Source organism: Ambystoma mexicanum, chromosome 4q (genome assembly GCF_040938575.1).
Source record: "Ambystoma mexicanum isolate Mex_15411 chromosome 4q, UKY_AmexF1_1, whole genome shotgun sequence".
Classification (NCBI taxonomy): Eukaryota; Metazoa; Chordata; class Amphibia; order Caudata; family Ambystomatidae; genus Ambystoma; species Ambystoma mexicanum.
Window position 1 is genome coordinate 246,802,194 of NC_090928.1, and position 24,382 is coordinate 246,826,575.

General features: G+C 46.1%; 1 protein-coding gene across 2 annotated transcripts in view; it reads left to right on the plus strand.

Annotated features, from left to right (window-relative positions):
• Positions 1-24,382, plus strand: part of MORN2 (MORN repeat containing 2) — a 110,868-nt gene that overhangs the window by 6,214 nt on the left and 80,272 nt on the right. Inside the window, exons 1-2 of one of the 2 annotated variants that reach the window (XM_069607796.1) lie at positions 1,762-2,009; positions 2,876-3,031. The exons of the other annotated variant lie outside the window; for it this stretch is intronic. Coding sequence (XP_069463897.1) covers positions 2,972-3,031 — 60 coding nt within the window. The 5' untranslated portion in view covers positions 1,762-2,009; positions 2,876-2,971. Of the gene's footprint in view, positions 1-1,761; positions 2,010-2,875; positions 3,032-24,382 lie in introns of those variants that run through there. 2 annotated transcript variants of the gene reach the window in all.

Genomic DNA, 24,382 nt, shown 5'->3' on the forward strand with positions numbered 1-24,382 from the left:
CTCCCCGGGGGAAAACGCTTTGCGTTCCCCCCAAGGCCCCCGTTAATCTTTGTAACCACAGTGATGTCTGCAATGTTGATATTGGTGATGATGTGTCATAATTATAGCACTTGACATGTGGACCTGCTGCTCAAGGGAGGAGTTGTATCGGATCACAACAGTCATGGCAACTCTAATGTTAGGGACGGAGATAGTGTAGCCTTAGAGGTTTTTGTTGTGTGTTCTTTTTTAGGGTAGGATATTTCCAGGCTAGTGTGCCTTTATTTTGTCTAATTGTTAGTTTATGATCCAGGTTGAAGAGTAGAGTCTGCGTAGCAACTGTATGTGATGTTTGAGCCTGCTTTGGGAGAGGTGAGTTCAAAGTTTAAGGTTTGCAGGCTCTGTAGTGAGACAACTTGCCAGAGGATATGCCTGTCTGGTGGGCCCTGGGGTGAGTCAACCTGCTAGTAACCATCTGTTCTGGACTCTGTCGGTGGTTACAGCCCACCCAGTAAGACAAGATCTGTGCTGGTGTTAGTGTAGGTGATGCATGTGATGTTACAAGTCCTAATTCATTTTTCTTTTTGTGTGTAGGTATGTAAGCTCCTCCTTTTGTCTTTACTGTTTTGTTTCCTTTTTTGAGTTGGAGGGTGGACCAACAGGGATTCATTTCCAGCCCTTGGTTAGGTGGCAAGGTTCAGCCTTGCCTCTGGGTGTAGTTCAGGGTCGGATTGGCCTATCGGCTGTTTGGCCAGGGGGGCGGACAAAACTGACCTTGGGAATATTGTTGGGCCGTATTTATGAGGCACCCTGGGGCTGGTTTTAGAGGTGCGAGCTAAATAATGTTTTTTTTTTCTTTTTCTGGAAGTTTTACGCAGTGAGTCGTAATTATTGCCCTGCCGCTGCACGGCACATGGAGGATCCATAGGGACTGGCCTGCATGTGCACTCTGCACATTCATGAAAGAAAGCTAACACATACTTCGTAAGTGTTCACTTTGCTTTGATGAATGCTGGTGCATCACAAAAGCACTGGCACTGGCAGACTTGTTGCAAGCACAGGTCCGGCAGCGTGGCGCCGCCAGCCAGCAGACCCGGCCACACTCAGAGACCCTCAGAGTGTCAGTTACAAAGAAATGATGGGGGTGGGGCTGGCGGCCAAGGGTCAAGTCCTAAAAATTTAAGTGGGGGGACTCATCAACAAACGCAATGGGATGTGACGTCACCACAAATGAGCATATCAAGGTGAAATATGCACATTTCATTACATTGGCTTTGCATAACTACCCAAATTGCACAAGGTGAATGGCATTTGCCTTTCATAAAATCAACACACACACAAATCCAAGCGAGGATGTTTTCTTCTAATAGTGTTTTTGAAAACATTAAGAGGTGTGCGTGTTTTAAACTCCAAGAACCAATGCATATGTTTTCCCTGGGACTTGCAGTACCGAAATGGGATATTTCACCTTTAGTTGTTTGGTATTTCTTATCAGGTTATATAGTGCAGTGGTGAAGTGTCCTGCTTACAAACCTGACAACTGCGTTTCGATCCCGATGTCGGCTTTTATTCATAAATTCAATAGGACATTCAATGTTTCTCATTTTCTGGGGGGACTCAGTCCCCCCCCTCTGCAAAAAAGTGGGGGGACTCCGTCCCCCACCTGTACCCTCGACTTGAGCCCTGGGGGCTGGCCGGGATGTCTGTGTGAGTTGAGGGGCCAGCTGAGCTGTGCGCTCGTTCACCTCGCTCATACATTGTTTCCTTTTGCTAAATGGGGCTAGTCCGGGCCTGCCCGCCTGTCTGACTCCAGAGCCTCGACTCGAGGAGCGACCAGGGCAGGGGCAGGGCCTGTGGCTGCTGTTGCTGCTGTAGAGGCCAGGGTGTCACACGGCCATTAATCTCTTACTTGGAGCCTAATCTTCTGTCCGTCTTTGATCTCCGTTGTTGAACATCTTCTCTGTGCGTGCTTCACGCTCTATGCTTCCCAGTCCCCCTCTCCGCCTAGGTCTCTTCCACCTGCCACTGCAGCCCCTCCCAGGGACGTCATTTCACCAAAATGCCAGGGGTAGCGGAAGTGACATCACCCGACCCTTGACCCTCTGATGACATCACAGGAAGTGATGTCATTAGACCCCGCCCCAAAGTGATATAGCGGGTAGCGATGGTACACGACATTTCACCCGTTGAAAAAACAGGAAGTGGCATCACATAGCATTGTAAACTATGAAAAATATAGTTATGATATCACTATATGATGTACATTCATACAAGAATGGATCGCCATATGTATCATTAAGTTCAGTGTTTATTGGCCCGTATTACCAAATGACTGTGTATGCAAGCAGACGTCCATGACCAAATGATAAGCGTAAGTGCTATATAATAACACATCATTAAGCACTTTATATAGATAAAATATACACCCAATATCACCCAACCTGTGTTGGTACTCATTTATCGACCTCAGAAGGATGAACGGCTTAGGCTTAGTGAGGCGTTTAAGAACAGACTAAATCAGTGACTCACCCCCTGAAGTGTGCCTGAAATAAACATTTAATGAGGCCAGCAATTACTGTATAGAATTCCAGAAAGACACATTATTTGGTATACCTATTCTTTCTTATTTAGGGTCAGTGCTGAAAGTGTTAGAAGAAAAATAAGAACAAGTGCCTCAAGTCTTTTTTTTTAAGGGGCCTGAACAAGAAAGCCAGCCACCCCAGAAGTAAAGAGCCACAGCCCAGGAGCTTGCATAACTTAAAAAAAAAAAAAAAAAAAAAAAAAAAAAAAAAAAAATTTTTTTTTAGTAGAGGTCGCAAGGGACACCACAGAGGTCGCAAGGGACACCACAGAGGTCGCAGTTGCGACCCCTGGCGACCCCCAAATGACGTCCCTGGCCCCTCCCCCCTTATTGTTATCTCATCTTCATTGGTTTTTTCCTGAGGGAGATTTCGGGACTGTTGCATTTTGCTACATTGCTCTTCTACGAGGAATGCCGAAAGCAGCTAGGAATACAGGCCTGGGACTGGGAGTAGGTTCAGGAATCACTAACGTAAGTAAACGACGATTGCCGCAGTTTTTTTTATGCTCTCATTTTATTTGTGAGTGACAATGGGGCTCGCAGCGATATACAACGGGTGTGTCGTTTATTTCATCCACATTATATTTGATCTACCGTTTTTTCTACTGTACATACAATTGAAAACACGTTTATGATTAACATAGTTTCAGTACAGGAACCTTAAACGGATCAGTGGCTTATGAACGTCATATAAAATTCGCAGCGTATCCCAAATTCCCTTTTGATGCTTATAAAATGGCCATTACACATGTTTTCCAATGTTGGTCCGCGTATAGGTAATTTTTAAAAATGTAGCCTTACGATAAAAAATGGGTTCTGTTATTTCACCGAATGATTTTCGTGGGACTCTTCATCGCCACCCTTCGCCAAAAACTCCTTTTTTTTATTTATGGGGGGCTTCGCCCCCCCTACATCTCCCCTTACTTAAATAGTCACACCCCAAACTGCACCAAACACCCCCCCACCATAAAAAAAGTAACAAAAAAGTTTTTGGCGATGAAAGGGTTGGCGATGAAAAGTCCCACGATGTAAAATCATTCGACAAAATGCGTGTATACCGAAAAATGGGGGCTGGATGAACTCCTCTTAACTGGAACGGGACAATTCGAAACAACGCAGCGTTTACCAAAGGCCCCAAACTGTACACCTAAGCCTGGCTACATTTGAGAATAAACCCTGTGATTTCTGCAGTTACTATCGCTCCTAACATCACACATAAGTATTACAAACTGCCATTGCTTCACATCTGGTGAAGAAGCTAGTGAGGAGCTGACATCTAAATGTCTTGTTGGGTGCCCTGTCTTCAGTCTGCTCCGTTAACTTGCGTGGTGCACGATACAGTGCGTATGTGGTTTGGGGTGCAGGCTCCAGAGTACGTAGGCCATAGGGCAAAAATGTGTGTGGGCTCGGGGTCAATTAGTTGATTAAATTAGCTGAATTTCTTTTAAATAAATGTGTGGTAACGATTCAAGCAGGAGTAATTGCAGTGCAACTGTTGTTAGTCTTACCGCCTTAAGCTGCATTTGCTAATTACCAGCCCCTTGATTGGATGACAACAAGCATGCTATTTAGGGCCTGATTCATGGAAGTGTTTTATAATGGCGCAATCCCATAGGAAAGCGTTCCATGAATCGGCCCCTAATGTGTGCCAGGTAACCTATTGCAGAATCGGGTATCTGCTCTTTTTGGGCAAGAGAATGCTGTGATGTCAGGTGATTGCACAAGCTTCCACAATGTATGCACACAACCGCCTCTCAGCTAACACAGCCCTACTGTCATATACCACTAACACAGAGCTGTGCAAACGGAGCCCAGGGCTGCCTACCAAAAAACTGTACTGCGCTAATAGACATAAATCCGGGTACGTGCTGCACCATTGACCCATCACCTCTCAGTCCCTCGCTCAACGCACACTGTACATCTCCAACTCTCTCTCTCTGCTCATCAGTCCCTAGGCCACAAACCATTAAGTGCGCAAGATGAGATGGGATGTCCGGGGTCCCGCTGTGTCCTGGGCGCTAGCTAGCTCCTCAGGCTCCATGGCACGCGCAGCTACTACCTGGCCTCAGGCTCTTTTTTTTCAATTATTTGAACGAACAGTGGCTTAGCTTGTTAGATTTAAAGGAATGGTTCGCCCAAAAATATTTATTTCAAAAATAGATCGGCAACATAAAAAAAAAACGATTGGCGTTTTTTTTTTTCGAAGTCCCTATGTAAAATTTTGAGCAATTCAAGCTCAAAGATAGCATACAGGGGCATCCATTTTGTGAAATGGATACCGCCGCTGTGCTCGCTTTGGCTTTTGCGGCACTAATGAAGGAAAAGCCAGCCAGCTGTAGTAAACAAAAGCTACCCCTGGGTGGCTTTTCCTTCATTGGTGCTGTACGCGGAGGATGGGGACCGGAGACTACAGGCAGAAAAGCTGCAGCTGCATCTCGGTAAGTGCTATTTTTTTAAATAAAAATAAACACTAACTGCGTTTTTTTTTTTCTACGTTTTCCCGGCTGGAGGAGCCCGGAAAACTTAGAAATAAAACCGCAGCTTTAAAAACGTTGTATTTATGTTTGCGGTAGCTTTTGAAGCAACCGCAAACATAAATACAACGTTATTGTGTTTGAAAACGCTGCGGTTTTTCTTTCTAAGTTTGTCAGGCTCCTCCGGCTCGGAGGAGCCTGAGAAACTCAGAAAGAAAAACCGCAGCATTTTCAAACACAACCGTGTTGTGTTTCTGCCTGCCGTGGCTATCACTTTGGGTCTCCGGTGCTCCCCCATGGGAGCACCGGAGACCCAAAGTGAAAGACAAGGCAGGCAGGAACACAACGCGGTTGTGTTGACATGCCGCTGTGTTTCTGCCTAAATCTGATTTCCCATTTGGGGCTCTCGGGCTCCCCACGGGGGGCCCCGAGAGCCCCAAATGGGAAATGCTAAATGCTGCAGTGTTTCTGCCTAAATCTGCTTTCCCATTTGGGGCTCTAGGGCTCCAAGCCCCAAATGGGAAAGCAGATTTAAGCAGAAACCCAACGCGATTGTGTTTGAAAACGCTGCGGTTTTTCTTTCTAAGTTTCTCAGGCTCAGAGGAACCTGAGAAACTTAGAAAGAAAAACCGCAGCGTTTTCAAACACAATAACGTTGTATTTATGTTTGTGGTCGCTTCAAAAGCGACAGCAAACATAAATACAACGTTTTTAAAGCTGCGGTTTTATTTCCAAGTTTTCCTGGCTCCTCCAGCCCGGAAAACTTAGAAAAAAAAACGCAGCTAGTGCTTATTTAAAAAAAATAAATAAATAGCACTTACCGAGATGCAGCTGCAGCTTTTCTGTCTGTAGTCTCCGGTCCGAGTCCCGGCACCAATGAAGGAAAAGCCACCCAGTGGTAGCTTTTTGTTTACTACAGCTGGCTTGCTTTTCCTTCATTAGTGCCGCAAAAGCCAGCACAGGTGGGCAGCCATTTCACAAAATGGATGCGCCCATGTGCTTGCTTTTTCAATTTTTGAGCTTGAATTGCTCAAAATTTTACATAGGTACTTCGAAAAAAAAAAAACGCCAATTGTTTTTTTTTAATGTTGCCTATCTATTTTTGAAATAAAAATGTTTGGGCGAACCATTCCTTTAAGTACCGTGCGTTGCTGCTAGGGACGTTCCTAACCAGGGTAGGGGAGGCAAAGGGGTCTCATCAAAGTTGCCTTGACACTGCCTTGGCCACTCGATTTATAAGCACTATGCGTGTACTTCACTGAAGTCCTGTTAAAAAACCAGCATTGGCAAAGCCAACGGTTTTGGCTTGTGTATAAGCATTATACATTTGCCAGACACTGCTATTATATGCCTAGATACAGTGGCAGCTGCTACCATTTATGGCCACTTACAACTACGGCAGTGCCTTGCAAATGCATTTCCCATGTCTAATAACAAAAGCCCAAACTGTTGGCTGCGTGTTTCCGGTATCATTTGGCTGTGCTGCTTATTAAATGTAACTCTATTTTCAATACTGGTGGCAACTAGTAGACACTTCGAGTCTGGTTCTGCAAAATAACAGTATTTACCTATGTGCTGAGGATGCTTAAAAAAAAAAAGGAATGTTATCACTTTCTTAAGCGTTTATACAAAATATTATATGCAACAAACACCATTAACCCTCCATAATTAGCGTTTCCTGTAAAGTTGTGAATTGACGTGATTCATGGAGGATGGTTTGAGGGCCATTTCTTTTAGGCGAGGGATGGATCACTTTCTTTTGGGTGTCCAGGCCTATTTCTTGTCCCAGTCCGACCCTGGTGGCGTTTGAGTATCCTGGAGGGTTCCTCTAATGAACACCGGATCACTACAACACCATGCCTACATTGGGACAGTACGGGTTGTTGTTTGTGTCTTCCACTTTTCTGTTAACTTAAGTTTAGCCAGCAAGGTTAAGCCTCGGTTTTGAATGGAGTGAATGAAACCTGATGTGTGCCCATAGGTTCCTGGTTTTTTTTTTTTTCTTTTTCCTGGCTTCAGCTTGTACCCATCCATGTCGGAGGCTTTGTAGTGGGGTAGTCTCTTTGACCTTATGCGTTTTGAAGGGTATGAAGCCTATTAGGTGGCCGATGTCCAGTCGTATAGTAAAGCGGCGAGGTCCAGCCTTGAGGTTTGGTGGTGAGAGTGTGTCTTGAGTTAAGGGGCGAGTGTCCAGCTGTGGGATTAGGCTACCCTGTGGAAAAGAACGATCTACCTTACACTTACTAGTTGTACTGTAGTATGTTGAACATGAATATTCCTTTCCCTCTTTCTGCGGGCAAGCTTAGTAGATTTACCAGGTGTCATGAGGCAGGAATGATGAACTTTCAGTTAGCATATTTACTAAATTCTTTGCCTTAGTGATGGTCACAGACCAGTGTCTTCCAGGCCTCGTATGCAGGGCTCGCCTCGCCACCTGCCCTAGTCACACCTTCACCCCATACTCTGGTTTCAGCCCCCGTCCAGTTCTCTAGTTCACCATACCATCTGGCATATTGCGGGCCCCCAGGCTTTTTCCACGGCATTGCAATGGCCCTCTTGTCCAGCACACATACCATGTCCATGATTGTTGATGAGGTGCCTACATTTTCTAACTCTCGGGTAAGCACCCAACAAGCCTCCCTTCAGCGTCCACTCGTATCTCATCACCCCAGCCTTTCTACACGCTTGTTCTGTCTTGTGCCAGAAGCCACATGTCTTCAAACACTCCCAGAACATGTGCATCATGCATGCGCCTTCCGACTTACACCAGGGGCACAGTGGGCCCGTAGCATTACTGAATCTGGCTATTCTGCTTGGTGTCATATGTCTTGTAAAGGACATTTAGCTGGAGCAGTCTAAACCTAGCATTCCTGGACACTTCCCGGGGGTATTCCAGTATCCTCGCCCACTCTTTCTCCATTATGCTAATGCCCGGGTCCATTGCCCACCCCTGCTTCATCGTGGCGCTTCTAGGGTTTGGTCCATCTTCAAGCTGGCCGTAGAGTGTGGACACCGGCTTCCAATAGTCCCCTAGGGTGTGAAGCAAATTCAACATGTGCACCGCTTCCAGCTCCTCTGGCCAACTTTTCCAGATGTTCCTCGCCACCCTCCTAATCCTCTGGTACCAAAGGAACTGGCCCCTGGGTAATCCCTCCTTTCCCTCCACACGGCATCGAATTCCCTGAAAGAACCCCCTCATATATGTCTCCCCAGGTGTAAATGCTGTGTCTTTCCCATAGTCTGGTTCTTGCAATGTCTGCTCCAGTTGCACATACATCTGCAGCGATCGGGGTATCAGGTGAGTAAGGGTGGTCCTGCCCCATTAATTTCAAGGCTCTGCGACAGACCTTCCTACCTAGCTGCACAATCATTGGTGACTCCCTGAGACACCTCAGTGGTACCCATAGCACCTCCTTTAGGTGCGCTGGTGCTACTAGCTGTTGAAGTATTCTTGTTTCCGAGGTAGCCTCGTCTGCCAACCACTTGGCCACAAAGCTAAGTTGCGCAGCTAGGAAATATCTTTCAAGGTCCGGCGATTGGACCCCCCCTGCTTTATATGGCAGCGTGAGTGTGTTCAAGGACAATCTGTCTGGCAGGACCTCACAGTAGTTCCCTCAGTAGCTTTTCCATCAGGCGAAAAAGAGGTCAATATGTAGTAGTGGACATTATGGAAATAATACAGGAACCTTGGGAGAACTAGCATTTTGACGACGGCCACCCTGCCCATGACCGACAGTGGCAGTCTAGCCCAGAACGTCATAGAGTTCCTAATTCCCTGTACCACTAGCATTGTGTTGTCCCCAGGCATCTGTTCTGGTTTGTGCCAGATATTTACTCCCAAATGCCTCAACATATGCCTTTGCCACTGGAGCCCGACCTCTGGAAGATTCTCCACACTCTCCTTTAACAGCCCCGCTAGTGGGAATATGCAAGGAATTTTGGTACTGAAGTGGATCCCAAGTACCCACTCAAAGTTCTGTAACACCTCCAAGATCACTGGTACATTGAGGTGTGGATCTCTTAGATAAAGTAGTACATCATCCGCGTATAGAGATACAACATGATATTCTCCTCCCACTCTTATGCTCGGATCAAAGCATTGCTTTCTAATATATATGGCCATTGGCTCCAAGCCCAATATATAGAGCATTGGTGACGGTGGGCAACCCTGCCTGGTGCCTCTTTGGATATCCCATAAAGGCGACCCCCCTCCCTCCCTGTTTTTACTCTCGCTACCGGTGCTTCATAGAGCATTTTAATACACCTTATAAAATGTTCTCCCAGCCCAAATTGTCCCAGCGTAGCGATCAGCCATTCCCAATATATGGAGTCGAATGCTTTTATAGCATCCAAGGAGATAACCAGTCTCCCCTAGGGTAGAAGTAGGAGCTAAATAGCTCCTAGCAATTTCAAACCCAGTATAGAGCATGTTATGTCACAGATGGCTCAAAGAATACTCCAAATCCCATAGACTGCTCAAGGGTTTTTATTGGTTTTTGTTTCAGGGTATTTTTGGGCGGGGGCTAGGGCTTTCCCCTCACTCTTTCATCTCAATCTAGCGTTTTCCACCCTAAACCAGGTGTCCATAGTCCCTGGGTTAGTATACAAAGAATATTGACCCCTACTCTCTAGTCGCAGGATTGTTGTTAGCGAGAGCCTAAAGGGACTTGCCTACTCTATCTAAGCTTCCTCCGGATCTTTCGAAATTAGCCCTACACTACCAAGGTTGTTAGTAACTAAAAGAGATTTAGGGAATGTATCTTTCAGACACTCTGCACGACTCAAGATTCTTTCTCACACCCTGATTTCCACTCCCTGTCTTTGACCTATTCTCCCCTTGCTACTCTCTTGCATCCAACTCCACCCACCTCCTTTCCTTCTACCTAAATCTTTCTCTTCTGTCCTTTTAAAGGTCTCTCTCCCACTACCTACCTGCACAACTGAATGTTATAACTCCCTCCTCCTTCCCGCTACTACTACTCCCTCCTCCTCTCTACTACTCCACCCCCTTTCTATTTGGTCACCCTCCTTTTACGGTCGCTATCACCTTCCCCTCGCCTTCTATACTCCCTCTAAGATTCCCACTCACCACATTTTTCTTCAATTTGTTTCCACACTCCAGTCCACCACCTTCCTACTGCTGGTCTCTTGGTCTGCCTCCTCCTCGGACCTCACCCGAACAACCCAGCATGTCCTTTACCTTTCTTATTATCCCCCTCCTTCTCCAATTGATTTACTAGCCCTGATAGCCCTGACCAATCTGAACATGTCTTTCTCACCCAGAAGCTGTTACAAACATTGGATTTGCCTGCCCCTTTTTGCAGTGCAGGGCAGCTGTGCTTCAACAATGGCAGCCATGTTGTAGAGTGTCTAAGTTCGTGTTAGGGTGCCACCGTGCAGCAATCCTCAAGGTAAGAGGACGTTTTCTAAGGCGAACACTGCTCTGTGTCTTTGATGGAAAATGTCAGACTCAGCTGTTCAGCTTCAGTGTGCCCTAGTGCTGCGTAGTGGAGTGTGTGGGTTGTCAGGCAGCCACATAAGCTTTCTGTTTCTTTGCCCTTGGGCTCTGTGTCTCCCTGCTGGCTCACAGGTGCATATGATTGTAAACCGTGTGCTGATGGGTTGGATTCCTGCGGGTGGTCTCTCCATACTGCTGTGCTGCCGGTCCTGAGAGGATCTGTGTCTCCAGAAATGTGAAGTGCAGAGGTCGCACAGCGGGAAGCGTGTTGGAGGAAAGCTTGCCCCCCTGTGACCTGTTCTGCAGAGGCTGCACAGCGGGAAAATGCTGGAGGCTGTTTTTCAGTGGCTGGCGTGCATTTGAGGGCCTCAGTGCTGTCTCCAGTGGTTGGCATGGCCCAGAGTGCCCCATGAGCAAGAGGATCTCCAAGTGTAGGTGGAGTGGGTGAAGGTGGACTAACTGAAGCAGTTTGCCGGGTCGCGAGGAGCCACAGTAGCATAAGTCCTGTGAGCGGCGAGGGGAACAGAGGTGCACGTCCTACCCAGTGAGTTCACAAGCTGTCTGTGACTTCGGAGCGCTCTTGAAAGTAAGCATTTGACGAGTGAGCAACGTTCGCATAGAAGAAAAAGTAGTGCAGAGAACAGTTTTGAATACCAAACTATTGCGAAGCAGCACTGGCGTGTGAAAAGTGATTTCCAAGTTCATTCTGAATACCGAAATAGGGAAAATCAGCAAAAACCTATTATATGAAAACCAAATGACTGTTATCTTAAAAGTGTGAGTCTGTGGAAAACCCAGCAACCCGAGGGGGCGACTTTGTTGAGAGTTAATTTCAATAAGCATTGCCCGAGCCAAGAGAAACTGAAACCAAGGCAAACACAATCTAGCCAATATTGCCAACAGCAGAAGGGGGCTAATGCAAGGTCTTTAAACTCTGAAACCTGTTGCCCATATTATATACAACATATGGTACAAGATGGGACAAACACACATTGTCAAATCCAGGGGAGAGGCAGTCACTCTTTGGTTGCTTGTGTAGTGGGGAAACAAGAGTGGCAAAATGCTACCCTTCTGGGAAAAGATATCCAGAAGGAGAGGAGCATCATTTACAGAAAGAGCACCAAATGTGAATCTTGCTTTCCCTGAGAAGTTGTTAAGTTTTGAAGCTGCAATTTGTTGACTGCTGTGAAGCTGTTGTAAACCTCTTGTCAGTTGACATTGACTACAAAATCACTTGTTGTTGTGAAACGCTGTTCAGGCAGGGGAATATACCTGGATGGCAATCCTTTAGTGATTGTAGGTCTGGCATGAAAGTAGGCCAGGTGGTAGTTGAAGAAGTGCTACAAGCTGGTCCTGGCAGAGACATTTTATTTTGTTTGTGGTGCCAAGGAAGAGCCGTGCAAGGCTGTTACAGAGAAGCTGTATTTCTTGGAGTTGTCAGAGTGGCAAATCATCCTGATCAAGACAATCCTTGTTGCTATAGAGAAACTGAGAACTTATTCAAGGAAGAAGAGCCTTCTATCTTCTCTGTTGGAACTTTCTGTTGACAAATTGAAGTTGCATCGAACTGTATTGGAACTTTGTTGCATACCAGGATTTCCTGGTGTTCTTTTCTTGAACTGTGAAGCAGAATCACATTTAAACCTGGGGAAGGGGAGTTCACCGAGGGTATGAGGAGACACTTTGGTTACATTGTGAATCCTTTTTTATTTGTTATATGTAAAAGTGTGAGGGACAGATATCCTTTGTTAGAGTGTTTTCTTTAGTTTATTTGAGGAAGGGAAATCCTGGTCAGGGTAGGGATAATGAGGCGTTCATCCAACCTTATAACATAATAAACTGGCATTTGTTGAGAAAACTTCACAACGTGCTGCGCCATACATTTCTGACCCCTCACACTACTGAGTTGTGTACTTATTTGTGGCCAGGTGAGGCAATTTCCAATTCAGTTCTAATGTGCTGAATTGGGATACCTTTAGGTAAATTCAGAATGGTTGATAAAGTGGCTGTCATGAACTACAGAACACGCCCCTTTTGGACTTCCTGGTCCTTGTCTCAACAGGGCTTACACTCCCTTGTACTTCCAACATGGCCGTCCACTGTGAAACACCTTCCTCGCTCTACACCTTGGACGTAGCGTGTTCTATTTATAGACCGCGGCTCTGCGCTTCTCAATGCTATTGCGAAGCAGCGACCAGACGTGTGCTCCGTAGCTCACGGTTTTGTTCCCTTGCTTATTCCAGCCTACCCCATTTCTAGTCCCTTTCCTTCCTTTCTTGATTCCTGGACTCGTGTGCTAGTAGCGCACTCTGTTAATTTCCCGGATTCCTGGATCCTTGCATCCCAGAACTTTGAATGCATGCTGGAGTCAGAAGAGACTCGTGCAGCCTTATTCAAGACTCGATCAGTCCGCAAGAAGGCATCGATCAAGAAATCCAGCAAAGATCGAACTCAGGTGAGAAGGGGGGGAACTCCTTGACAGTTTGAGACGCCAACCGACCGAACTCGATATGGACATGGAAGCGGCCGTCCAACAATTAGAACAATTAGTTCTATCCTGTAATTCTGCCACAAAAGAAAGTGTGTTGCTGGGCGGCATAGTGGACAAATACGATGGGTCGGCAAAAACCCTTTGTGGATTCATGGATTCATGTTTGGTCCATTTTACCTTTAAGCCCTACTACTTTTCAACTCCCAAGGCTAAGGTGGGGTTCATAATTTCCCACCTCTCAGGAAATGCCTTAACCTGGGCTACACCCCTCATTACTTCCAGCGATGCTCTCCTAGATGACTATGATGGCTTCATACAAGCCCTTAAGACCATGTTTGACCCGTCCGGAGCAGGTCTATAGTGCCCAGGAACGCCTGTTAGACTTTCAGCAAAGATCCCAGGATATGCTCACCTATGTTACCCGATTCAAGCAATTAGTCAAGGAAGCTGATTGGTCCCCCGAGGCGAGTTTTACCCTTTTCAGGAGAGGACTGAATGAGGAGATTAAGGATGAGTTGGCCAGAGTGGCTCCCCCAAACTCATTCCAGGCACTAATGGACCTTGCCATGCAAATAGATTTCCGTATCCAGGAAAGGAAGGCAGAGCAGAAGAAATCCAGAGGTATTCCTCCGGAACGGTCCTTTGAGAGTACCACCAAGACAGACACAAACCCAGGCTCAGTCTCTGAACCAGAACCCATGCAGATAGGAGCCTTCCGTGGACCTATATCCCCGCAAGAAAGAATGAGAAGGATTCATACGGGGTTGTGCATGTATTGTGCCTCAGACAAACACTTGGTTAGGGAGTGTCCTCTAGCCCCTCCTCGGCGTTCAGGAAACGCCAGCTCCCGATCCTAGATGGAGCAGAGCTTCGGGAGAGAGATGTTTGCTCCACATCAATTCCATCCTTGAACTCTCCTGGACAAAATAATTTGGTGATACTACAGGCCTTCCTGTCACCCTCCAAGAATAAGACCTATCCCATTCTGGCCTTGGTAGACTGCGGAGCTATGGGAATTTTCATTGATCAAGACTGGGTTGTTAGTCATCATATTCCGTACGAGACACGAAGCACCATGCAGGCGGTGGAAGCAAACGACGGAAGACCCCTCACTTCACGACCCATATGCCTGCAGACAAAAGAGATCCAGCTTTCCATAAACCATCACCAAGAGCGGCATACATTTGACATCATTAAGTCAGCTCATTACCCCATGGTATTGGGTATGCCCTGGTTACAGAAGCACAATCCGTATATCAATTGGACAGCAGGATCACTATTCCTAGCCTCAGAGTGTTGTATGTCCCACTGACTATTCCTGGATCCCTCCTCGACACCCCCTAAAGAACCACTAAGAGACCAGCAAACACCACTCCTGGTTTCCAATATCATACAAGTCCCAGAGGCCTATCAGGGATATGCTGATGTATTTTCAACTGCCATAGTCCAGGCCTTACCCCCTCACAGACCTGAAGACTATAGGTACAGATCCCTCAGCAGTGATTCCCTTCAGCAGAATGTTCATCCTTTCCGAACCAGAGAAAAAGGCCCTCCGAGATTACCTGGATACCAACCTTGAAAACGGTACCATAAGACCTTTAAAAATCTCCAGCGGGTGCTTCGTTGTTCTTTGTTCCCAAGAAGGACACCAAGGAACTCGGACCTTGCCTCGACTATCGTGGCTTAAATCTATGCACCCTCAAAGATCGGTACCCACTGCCCCTGATCTCGGATATCCTGGAAGCTGTGAGAGGCACTGTAATATTCACGAAGTTGGATCTCCGGGGTGCCTATCATTTAATCCGTGTCCGGGAAGGAGATGAATGGAAAACAGCCTTTAGAACACCCTTTGGTCACTATGAAGATCTAGTCATGCCCTTTGGACTAGCTAATGCCCCCGCAGTTTTTCAACGTTTTATGGATAGGGTGTTTTCTGACATGTTCGTCATTGTCTATCTGGATGACATATTGATCTTTTCCAAGGATCCCCTAAAGCATGAAGAACATGTAAAGGCAGTATTACAACGACTCAGTGAACACAAACTTTTAGCCAAACCCGAAAAATGCTTGTTTCATGTTACTTCTGTTCACTACCTAGGATTCATCCTTAGCCCAGAAGGAATTGGTATGGACCCTTCAAAGGTAAAGGCTATACTGGCATGGCCCGCTCCCACGTCCGTGAAACAAGTTAATTCCTTCCTGGGGCTTGCCAACTTCTAACGGAAGTTCATTTCTACCTTTTCCGAGATCGTTCAGCCGATCGTTGCCCTCTTGAAGAAAGACACCCCTTTTCTCTGGTCTACACCGCAAGATAAGGCATTCCAACGTTTAAAGACAGAGTCCACGCAAGCCCCCATCTTGGCCCAACCCGACATAAATCGGCCATTCCTAGTGGAAACGGATGCCTCTAACTACGCCATAAGAGCGGTCTTGAAGCAGGAACTTGAGGATAAACTGGAACACCCCATTGCTTACCTCTCACGAACCCTGACTCCCAGTGAGACGCACTGTTCTGTCCTGGAAAAGGAACTGTTTGCCATCCGCCAAGCCTTCACTGAATGGCGACATCTACTCCTGGGTGCTAGATATCCAGTTCAGGTCTGCACGGACCATCGGAATCTTCAAATTCTACAGTCGTTGGAGTGCAGGAACAGTCGTCCGGCGCGTTGGGCCTATTTCTTTGCCCAGTACCAAAAATCCAAATCACTCGTGTTCCCGGATCACAAAACATGATTGCTGACGCCTTATCTCGACATCCTGACTATGTAACCACTGAAGACAAGGCCTATCCTAAGATGTTTCCCCACACGATCTTTGTAGCTCAAGCAGTCAACCTCCTGGAAGAAATTTGAGTGCAAACCCAGTCCTCTGACCTCTGGAAGGATATTTCAAGGAAGAATCCATGGAACCTAAGAGTTAAGGAAGGATATTTTTTCAAGGACAATGCACTGGTCATTCCTACACAGAAATTACAACAAAGAATAATAAACCTCTGTCATGATACCCTTCACTCCAGACATCGTGGCATAACCAACACCATCCGTTTTATACAAAGACAGTTTTGGTGGCCTGGAATGAAGACCAACGTACAGCAGTACATCAAAGCTTGTACTGTCTGCAGTCAAAATAAACATGATAACAAGAGACCGGCGGGTCTTCTACTGCAACCTACACTGCCAAAAAGGCCATGGGAATTCATTGCTACAGACTTCATTGTGGAATTACCACCTTCCCGAGGATACACAACCATCATGGTTACCATAGACTTGTTCACTCATATGGCTCATTTTACACCCCTGTGTAAGCTGCCATCTTCGTCAGAGCTTGCTGGAATCTTCCTGGAACACATATTCCGTTTACATGGACTTCCTTCCAAGATCATATCTGATCGAGGACCTCAATACGTCTCCCAATTCTGGAAACATCTCTGTCGCATTTTGGGAATCGAACGCGCCCTCTCTTCCGGTTATCATCCCCAAACCAACGGGGCCACAGAACGTGCTAATCAGACCCTGGAGCAGTATCTTTGATGTTTCGCCACCAAGGTTCAGGATGACTGGTCGCTCCTGATACCCGTGGCTGAATTCGCCTACAACAATTCCGATCATTCAGCACTTAAGACCAGTCCCTTTTATTGTAGCCAAGGTTTCCATCCATCGGTTCTACTCTCTGTTCTCCCTCATCCTACACCAGTACCTACTGTCGACTCCTGGATAGAAACCCTCATCAACGTACACCAGGAGGCCAAAGAAAACTTAGAGAGGGCCAGAACACAGACTAAGAGGTATGCGGATTTCAAAAGAAGACCAGGTCCTCCTTATGCAATCGGTGATCAAGTCTGGTTGTCCTCGAAATTACTACCCGACATCTACGGCCAAACAAGTTGGCCCCTTGGTACTATGGTCGATTTGCCATCAAGGAAATTATCAATCCAGTTTCATACCGGATCAGACTACCAGACTCCTGGAAGAAAATTCACCCAGTATTTCACACATCCTTATTAAAATCCTACACCCAATCCTCCCGGAAATCCTGCCGACCTCCTCCGCTGGTCGACAACCAATTGGAATATGAAGTATCCCGAATATGTGACTCCAGGTATAAACAGGGTCAGCTTCAATACCTGATTGAAAGGAAAGGATATCCTCCTAGTGAAAGAACCTGGTTACCACTTTCTTATCTCAAGGCCCCTCGACTACACAGAAGATTTCACCTTATACACCCGGGCAAACCCGGAGGAACGGGTCTTCGAAGGAGGCATGCTGTCATGAACTACAGAACACGCCCCTTTTGGACTTCCTGGTCCTTGTCTCAACAGGGCTTACACTCCCTTGTACTTCCAACATGGCCGTCCACTGTGAAACACCTTCCTCGCTCTACACCTTGGATGTAGCGTGTTCTATTTATAGACCACGCCTCCCGCGGCTCTGCGCTTCTCAATGCTATTGCGAAGTAGCGACCAGACGTGTGCTCTGTAGCTCGCGGTATTGTTCCCTTGCTTATTCCAGCCTACCCCATTCCTAGTCCCTTTCCTTCCTTTCTTGATTCCTGGACACGTGTGCTAGTAGCGCACTCTGTTAAATTCCCGGATTCCTGGATCCTTGCATCCCGGAACTTTGAGCGCACGCTGGAGTCGGAAGAGACTCGTGCAGCCTTATTCAAGACTCGATCAGTCCGCAAGAAGGCATCGATCAAGAAATCCAGCAAAGATCGAACTCAGTTGAGAAGGGGGGGAACTCCTTGACAGTGGCAGGTGCTACGACCGATCCCACATGAAGTAGTGTGCACTTTACAGGTGCTGGAAGATCTGGGACACTTTTGGCTGAAGCTTTGTTTACTTTTGAAATAATTAGTTGATGGGTTGGAAGGTCCAGAGCCCAGCCTGTAGAGATGGTGATGTTGCTAGGAACTAGAGTTGACAATATTTTATGAACATATTTTCAACACGGTCTAGGGGGAGGGACATTTATTTCTTGGGTTTTTGTAATGTGCTTATACACAATGTGTTTTTATTGCTTTCTGGTTTAAAAGTTTGAATTCAGTAAAGGTCGAAGAGAAAGTAGGATTACTTAGCCACTGCGTGGGAGGTAACCTTGTGGTATCCCCATCTATCCTGGCAGAAAGATAAAGATGCAACGCTAGTGGCCATCCAAATTGCCACAAACGGGCATACAGCTAGACTTCAGCTTCATAATGTGTAAAGTCTCACAACCCAGTGCATGCTGGGGAGTTGAGTTCAGTAGGGCCCAGAATAGAAAGTAGTGTGACGGGAAGAACACACAAATAAAAGGGATGAGGCCATGGGCAGAAGAACTCCTAAATTAAAAATAAAAACGTAGATAATGTGAAGTGTACACTTAAAAATGATGACGAAGGTGAATATACAACTTTGAAAAGATTTGAAAAATTGGTGTTTGGAGTTCTCTCGATTACTATTCTCAGGGCAGAGAAAGTCCTGTGATGTTACCGGGGACTTTCCGCTTGTTCCCACAAACTACTTCTCTCGCTATTGTGAGGGGTCAGTAACGTGAGGCAGACCACTGCTTGTAGATTTCTCAAAATATGCCATTTTATTAAAGAAATGATATAAAGAAAATACCTTGCTTGCCCTACTCTATAGAGGAATTCTCTACCTAGTCTAAAGACTAAGGGAACATTCTCTAGCATGGGAAAACTGGCTCGCGCAATAAACACATATACAAAGAAAATTATAATATAATAAACAATTTCTGGATGGCCTTCCCTTGTCCCGGGTAACATCCCTTCCCCAGAATTCAGCATCAATCTCCAAAATGTTCAGCAAAACAAAATAAAGGTTTTGAACCAGCTCTTGGAAGGTCAAAGTGAAAGAAAATGTATCGAACAAAAATCCACTGTTCACAACTCTTTTTTTTGCTGGATGAAAAGATTCCCTTTCAATTTCCAGAAAATTAAATGGCATTAATGGTAATCCTGGTTATAATAGGTTGTCTCTTACTTTATCTGGACTGCTGCTTCTATTTTTAACAACCACACTTCGACTGTTGGTACTCTGATAACAGTCACCTTTGTTCCACATTGTTACTGCTTCAAACCACTTCAATGTGACATCTCATGACGACTTAATATACAACCACAATTCAAATATTACTACTACTGCTCCATACTTTTGAATTGTTAGTCAGACTTTGACAAGACACTTCAACCTTCTTCGGGTAGGCAAGGTACTCTTCCTTGTAATGACTTTCTCAAAAAGGGGCAGCCTCTTTGCTTTCTAAGTCTGTCTGACTGCCATGAAAACGACCTGCTTCTAGCCATAAAACTCCCTTCTTTCTAGCTTCAGAAGTCTTAAACACCACAAGTTGTATTTTACTTCTCAATATCCTTCACAAGCAATTAGCCCCCTCCTCAGCTTACTTACACCTTTCAGCCAGTTATTAGCCCAAGTAATTACTGTTATAACTCAGGTTTTATGACAATGAAACGCAAAGGATACAGAATGATATGCCTCAGATTCTATTCAAAGGATACAGACTGGTAGCCGCAAAGGATACACTCAGAGTCTTCTCCCAATCAACTAATGTCAGAAGTAGAACGAAGTTCTGTCAAGAGAAACCTTCTAACTAATGTTACTCTCTGACTAGAATAAATCTACAGCCAAAGAGAGCTATTAGTGGGAAGGGCGTGAGTGAACCAAGATTCACCAGGCTGTTGATAGGAACTATATTAGGACAATATTATATTCAAGAGGGCAGCCAGGGCCTATCTAATGTACACTAACCTGGATTTTTCACAGCCACAGGTAAGTCCAAAAATGTCTGATGAATCCAAGGAAACAATGACAAGGAAGGGAGTTAGTAAGGAATCTAACACAGACGGAACGAGGGCCGCACTAGAGTCGGGTTGGTGCACACAGGATAGCGTCCAATCAAGTTCCGTGCACTATTCAGTGTAGGTAGGAGAAGTAGATGGATAACCTTGTTCCAGGTAGGTAAGCCCTTTTGTAGTAGAAAGTCCAGTTGGGAGTATAGGAGGATATAGGACTTACTATAACAACAAAACTAATCTCTCCTGCAATATGGGTATGAATTAAACAGGAGTCATGTACCCGTAATAGGAAGAGTGGATGTCTAATATAAGTCAGGTTGCCAGTGTGCAAAGAGTCCAAACAGGATTGGAATGGAGATGGAGATAGAGGTAGATAGAGAACGGGACTCTGCTTGCTGGTTTTGGCTGCCCGTGTAAATCAGCAGGGGGCTCTGTATGGGAACAGAGGAGGAAGTTGCGGAGCGCCTTGTAAGGAGGCGGATGAAGCTGCCCGTGTAATTCAGCTGGCGGCTCCGTAACGAAACGGAGCAGGGAATTGCTGGGTACCGCGTAGGAATGCGGGAAAAGGCAACCGCTAAGGCAGGAATTGCAGACTGAAGGATACAGCGTCTGTGAGGGAAATGGCAGATACCAAGCTCCAGAACGCCAAAGAATGAATAACGATCAGAAGCGCTGCTGATTTGAATCTGCTTCGTTAAATGCAGTCAGCTGACGTACACCTGACCAACGTAATGACGTATATGAATGATCAGGTGATCCGAGCTCGCAAACGTTAGAAAACACACAATAATAACCGTAGCCCCAAAATGACACCATCAGCAAGCGCAGTACTAGCGGCGCTTCCCAAATAACTTCCTTTGTGTATAGAACGGCCTGGCCGTTCTGAAAGCTGAAGGAGCATTTAGGAAAAAAAGAGGAGCCAGATGATCCTGGGATGGCAGGCATGACAATTACCCAGAAGCTTTGGTGCCATTCTCTCATCTTCAGGTAACAATTATATACTTGTTTCTGAAGGCACTTATCTGTTAACAACTTCACTGTGTAGCTGGATGTATCTTTAGCTTTTAACAAGACTGGTTTCACTATGTAAAGGGGGTGAACCTTGGCTTGGGTAATGTTTGTTCTTCTCTTTACCACTTTTGACTCTAAATGGAAAGAATGTCACTTCAGGATATAAAAAGCACAGGTTTGGCAGAAAAAGTCACAAAACTACAGTGCTTGTATGAATAAATATTAAGAGTGCACATAGGCTGCAGGTGCCTGAGAGGTGTGGGAGTACTGCCAAGTACAACCCACTGTTGTGGAAACAATTAGAGCACAGGCAATTCTCAGTCGCACTGCGCCCAAGAGTGCAATATAGGCATGTGTTGCAAGTAATTGAAGAGAGATGTGGTTATAAGTCCAATGGATTTATTTGCAAAGTAGCCTGACACGTGAAGCAGCCCCTGCTTCCTTTCACATCACTTTGGCTTTTCCTGCTGTGCTGACATTACCGCAATTGCGAAGCCGTGAGAGAGTTTTCTGGCACTGTCCTTCATTCAATTTATCTTAGGTCTCATCTCCCATTTACAGCCTCGGATGAAGAGTCGGTTTAGACTCGAAACACGTGTCAGGCTACTTTGCAAATAAATCCATCGGGCTCATAACCACATCTCTCTTCAATTACTTGCAGCACATGCCTCTATTGCACTCTTGGGCGCAGTGCGACTGAGAATTGCCTGTGCTCTAATCACTTCAGGATATAGTATACATTTCAGTCTTTCAAGTGAAAACACAATTAGGCACACGCAACCTCTCTGTTAAGTGGATTTCGAGTTTCAAAGTTGAATAAAGAATCGTATTTCTGTGTAACTGAAAAAGGAAGACATTATTTCTGTCTTCCTTCGGGAATTATAATTAGGCGCACGCAACCTCCTTTTAATGTATGTTCGCTTGTTGTAGCTTGTAACGCGTTTATAGATAATGTCCGGTATTCGGTAATGGTTCAAGGTATGTTCCCTCTTGTTAATTAGGGACACGCGACCACTCCGTTAGGCATGAATAGCCTTTAAGTGGTTTAAAAATGGGTTTTCAATTATTTAGCTTCTCATGTGAATTTTAATCTTTAACGTTATGTGCAAGTGCTACAATTCCATTGTCAATAGGACTTCAGATACACCAAACAGCTTTCACTCACTTTAAACAATATGCAACTCACTTAGGAGCTGGCTACAGTTACCGGCAAGGCTTGCACAGTGTATTTGAATGCTGTGCTTCACTAACCGGCTTCATTGACACTGGTTTTGCAGGTTTCACTACTTCCCTGACTTCCTCTACTACTTCTACTTCTACTGCTTCTGGCTTGCTGGGTACCCATACCCTTCTCCAGCAAAGGAGTCTCCGGTCCGGTCACTTTATTTGGGATCTCCTTTCCCCTCCCCCCCCCCCACTCCCCAGGCTTGCCTTTGGCTTCTGGCCTTAGTCTCCTGCACTTCCACGACTCTGCAATCAGGCTCACGTGTGGAAAACTTTGTCTAGATTTTGGGAGAACAGGACTCTCACAGAACCTGCAGGTGAATCTACTGTCTCCATGTTCCAGTGTCCCTTCCGTTCTTCCACTTTCTTGTGAGTAGCCAGCTTTGTGCTTCTCCTCTGCTACTACTGCTACAGCCAACCTACCAGTTCTCGTTTCAGATCCTTCTACTCCTCCTTTCTGATGTGGCCTTTTATGCATGACAGGTTCAATGATTCTCTTCAGGTTTCGGCCATTAGCCTTAATTGCCTGACTAGTCCAATGGCTACTAGGCTTAATTGCCCGACTGCTACTTCTGCATGCCTCTTCAGCCCTCTTCTGTGTCTCAGTACCTCTAGGATACTGGGACTTGTAGTTTCATTTAACAAAGCTAGATTTTACCACTGTTAAATTATTTGTAAGGGTAGATGTAATTCCCTTAAGCCTTTAACAGAGGGACTATGAGATTTGGCTATTACAGGGGAAGATTGTTTAGTGAAGACAACATTTCCGTGATCCATCACGTTGTAACCTTGGGATTAAGGAAGGTATTTAGTTTGAGATACCAAAAAGGATCTTTCTCTTGGTATAGTTTGTTCTGATTTCATAGCCTTGGGGTTTACAACCTTAGATCTAATATAAGGTTGAGAGACATTAAAATGACAAGCCATGACCTATTTAGATATATTGGTAAGAATCTTCTGGTCAGAGGAAAAATACTTGTCTCATCCCACAAAATCCCATCACCTCTGTCATGATTCCTGACCCTCATGTCCCCAGCCCTCCAAAATGTCAGGCTGGAGCCAGGCCATGTTCACCTACATGGCCCTCAAGGGCCTCTCCATCCCTCCAAAGACCCACTTGGAGTCAGACTTGGCGCTTGTGGCACCAGACTCACTCACTCCCATAGGATAACATTGGGGATTGGACTTGTAGTGCATTGATGGGGACAAGATGGATGCCCCCACATATTTCGGTTCCCAGAACTGCATGTGCAGTCTAGTCTTTTGGGTTTGGTTCAGCCCAGAAACACCTGGGATACCCAGAGACTATTTAAGCCACGCCCAGGCTGAGAAACATGCTTTGTGTTTTCTGCACCTGCAGCGTGACACTCGCCTTGTTCGGATCAGTCTCCAGTAGGACTGCATCTTCCTTCTACGCTCAGCTCCTGCAAGAACAAGAACACCGTTAGGAACAGGCTTACCTTGTGGCGCTTCTGCCCATCATTCATCGCTCCTTCTGTTCAGCGGGCATCTTCGGCGGTGTCATTCCCATCCCGGCACGCCCCTTCCTAAGAAAAAAGGCATTAGTAAGCATTCTGCAAATCTTCGGTTATTTTTAAATACTGTACGAGCTTCAAACGCTTACCTGAATCCCAGCCGCTCTGGGGGAACTCTGTCTCCGGAACTTCTCATCCATGTGCAAGTGGGAAAAGGCACTCCAGGTTAGCGTGGAAACATCTAGAGACGCCGCATACCGCGCTTACTCACCGCATTTGTTCTTCATAACCGGCATCCACGCTGAAAACGTTGCGGCACCTAAAAGACACAGGAAAAGAACTCAGTTCAATACAAATATGAAAGGGGTGCATCGCGCATCGCGCTCACTCACCTTCAGCGCTACTCATCTCAGTAGCACGCCGCCATCCCCGGACGCCGGCCATCATCTAAGGAAGGAAAGGAACAAAGTTAGAGAACTGTTCAAAAGACTCATTATCCTTACCTGTCAGACTTTTGCCAGTGAAGTAACTAGGCAGCAACGAGCCCGCACAATCAACGTGCCCCTGCGCTGAAAGCAGGACGGAGAGCACACTATCCAAGAAAACAAGGTGAGCTGTGGATCAAAGGGAAGGGTTGGACCTCGGGGAAGAAGGGATTCAAGCACACAGAGACAAGAGGGAGTTAAACTCTACCAATCCTGTGTTTCAGGCCCAGTCTCCAGTGGAATAGCCTCCAGGGAAGGGTTCGAGGTCGTAAGAGGTCAGAACAGGCTGAGTGACGTCCCCGTGGATACCAGGTGAGCGTTACACCTCCCTGGGCCCTGTCTCCTCCCAGGTGATCCTCGAACAGTACACCACCCCCAGGGTTGGGATCAGGAAGCG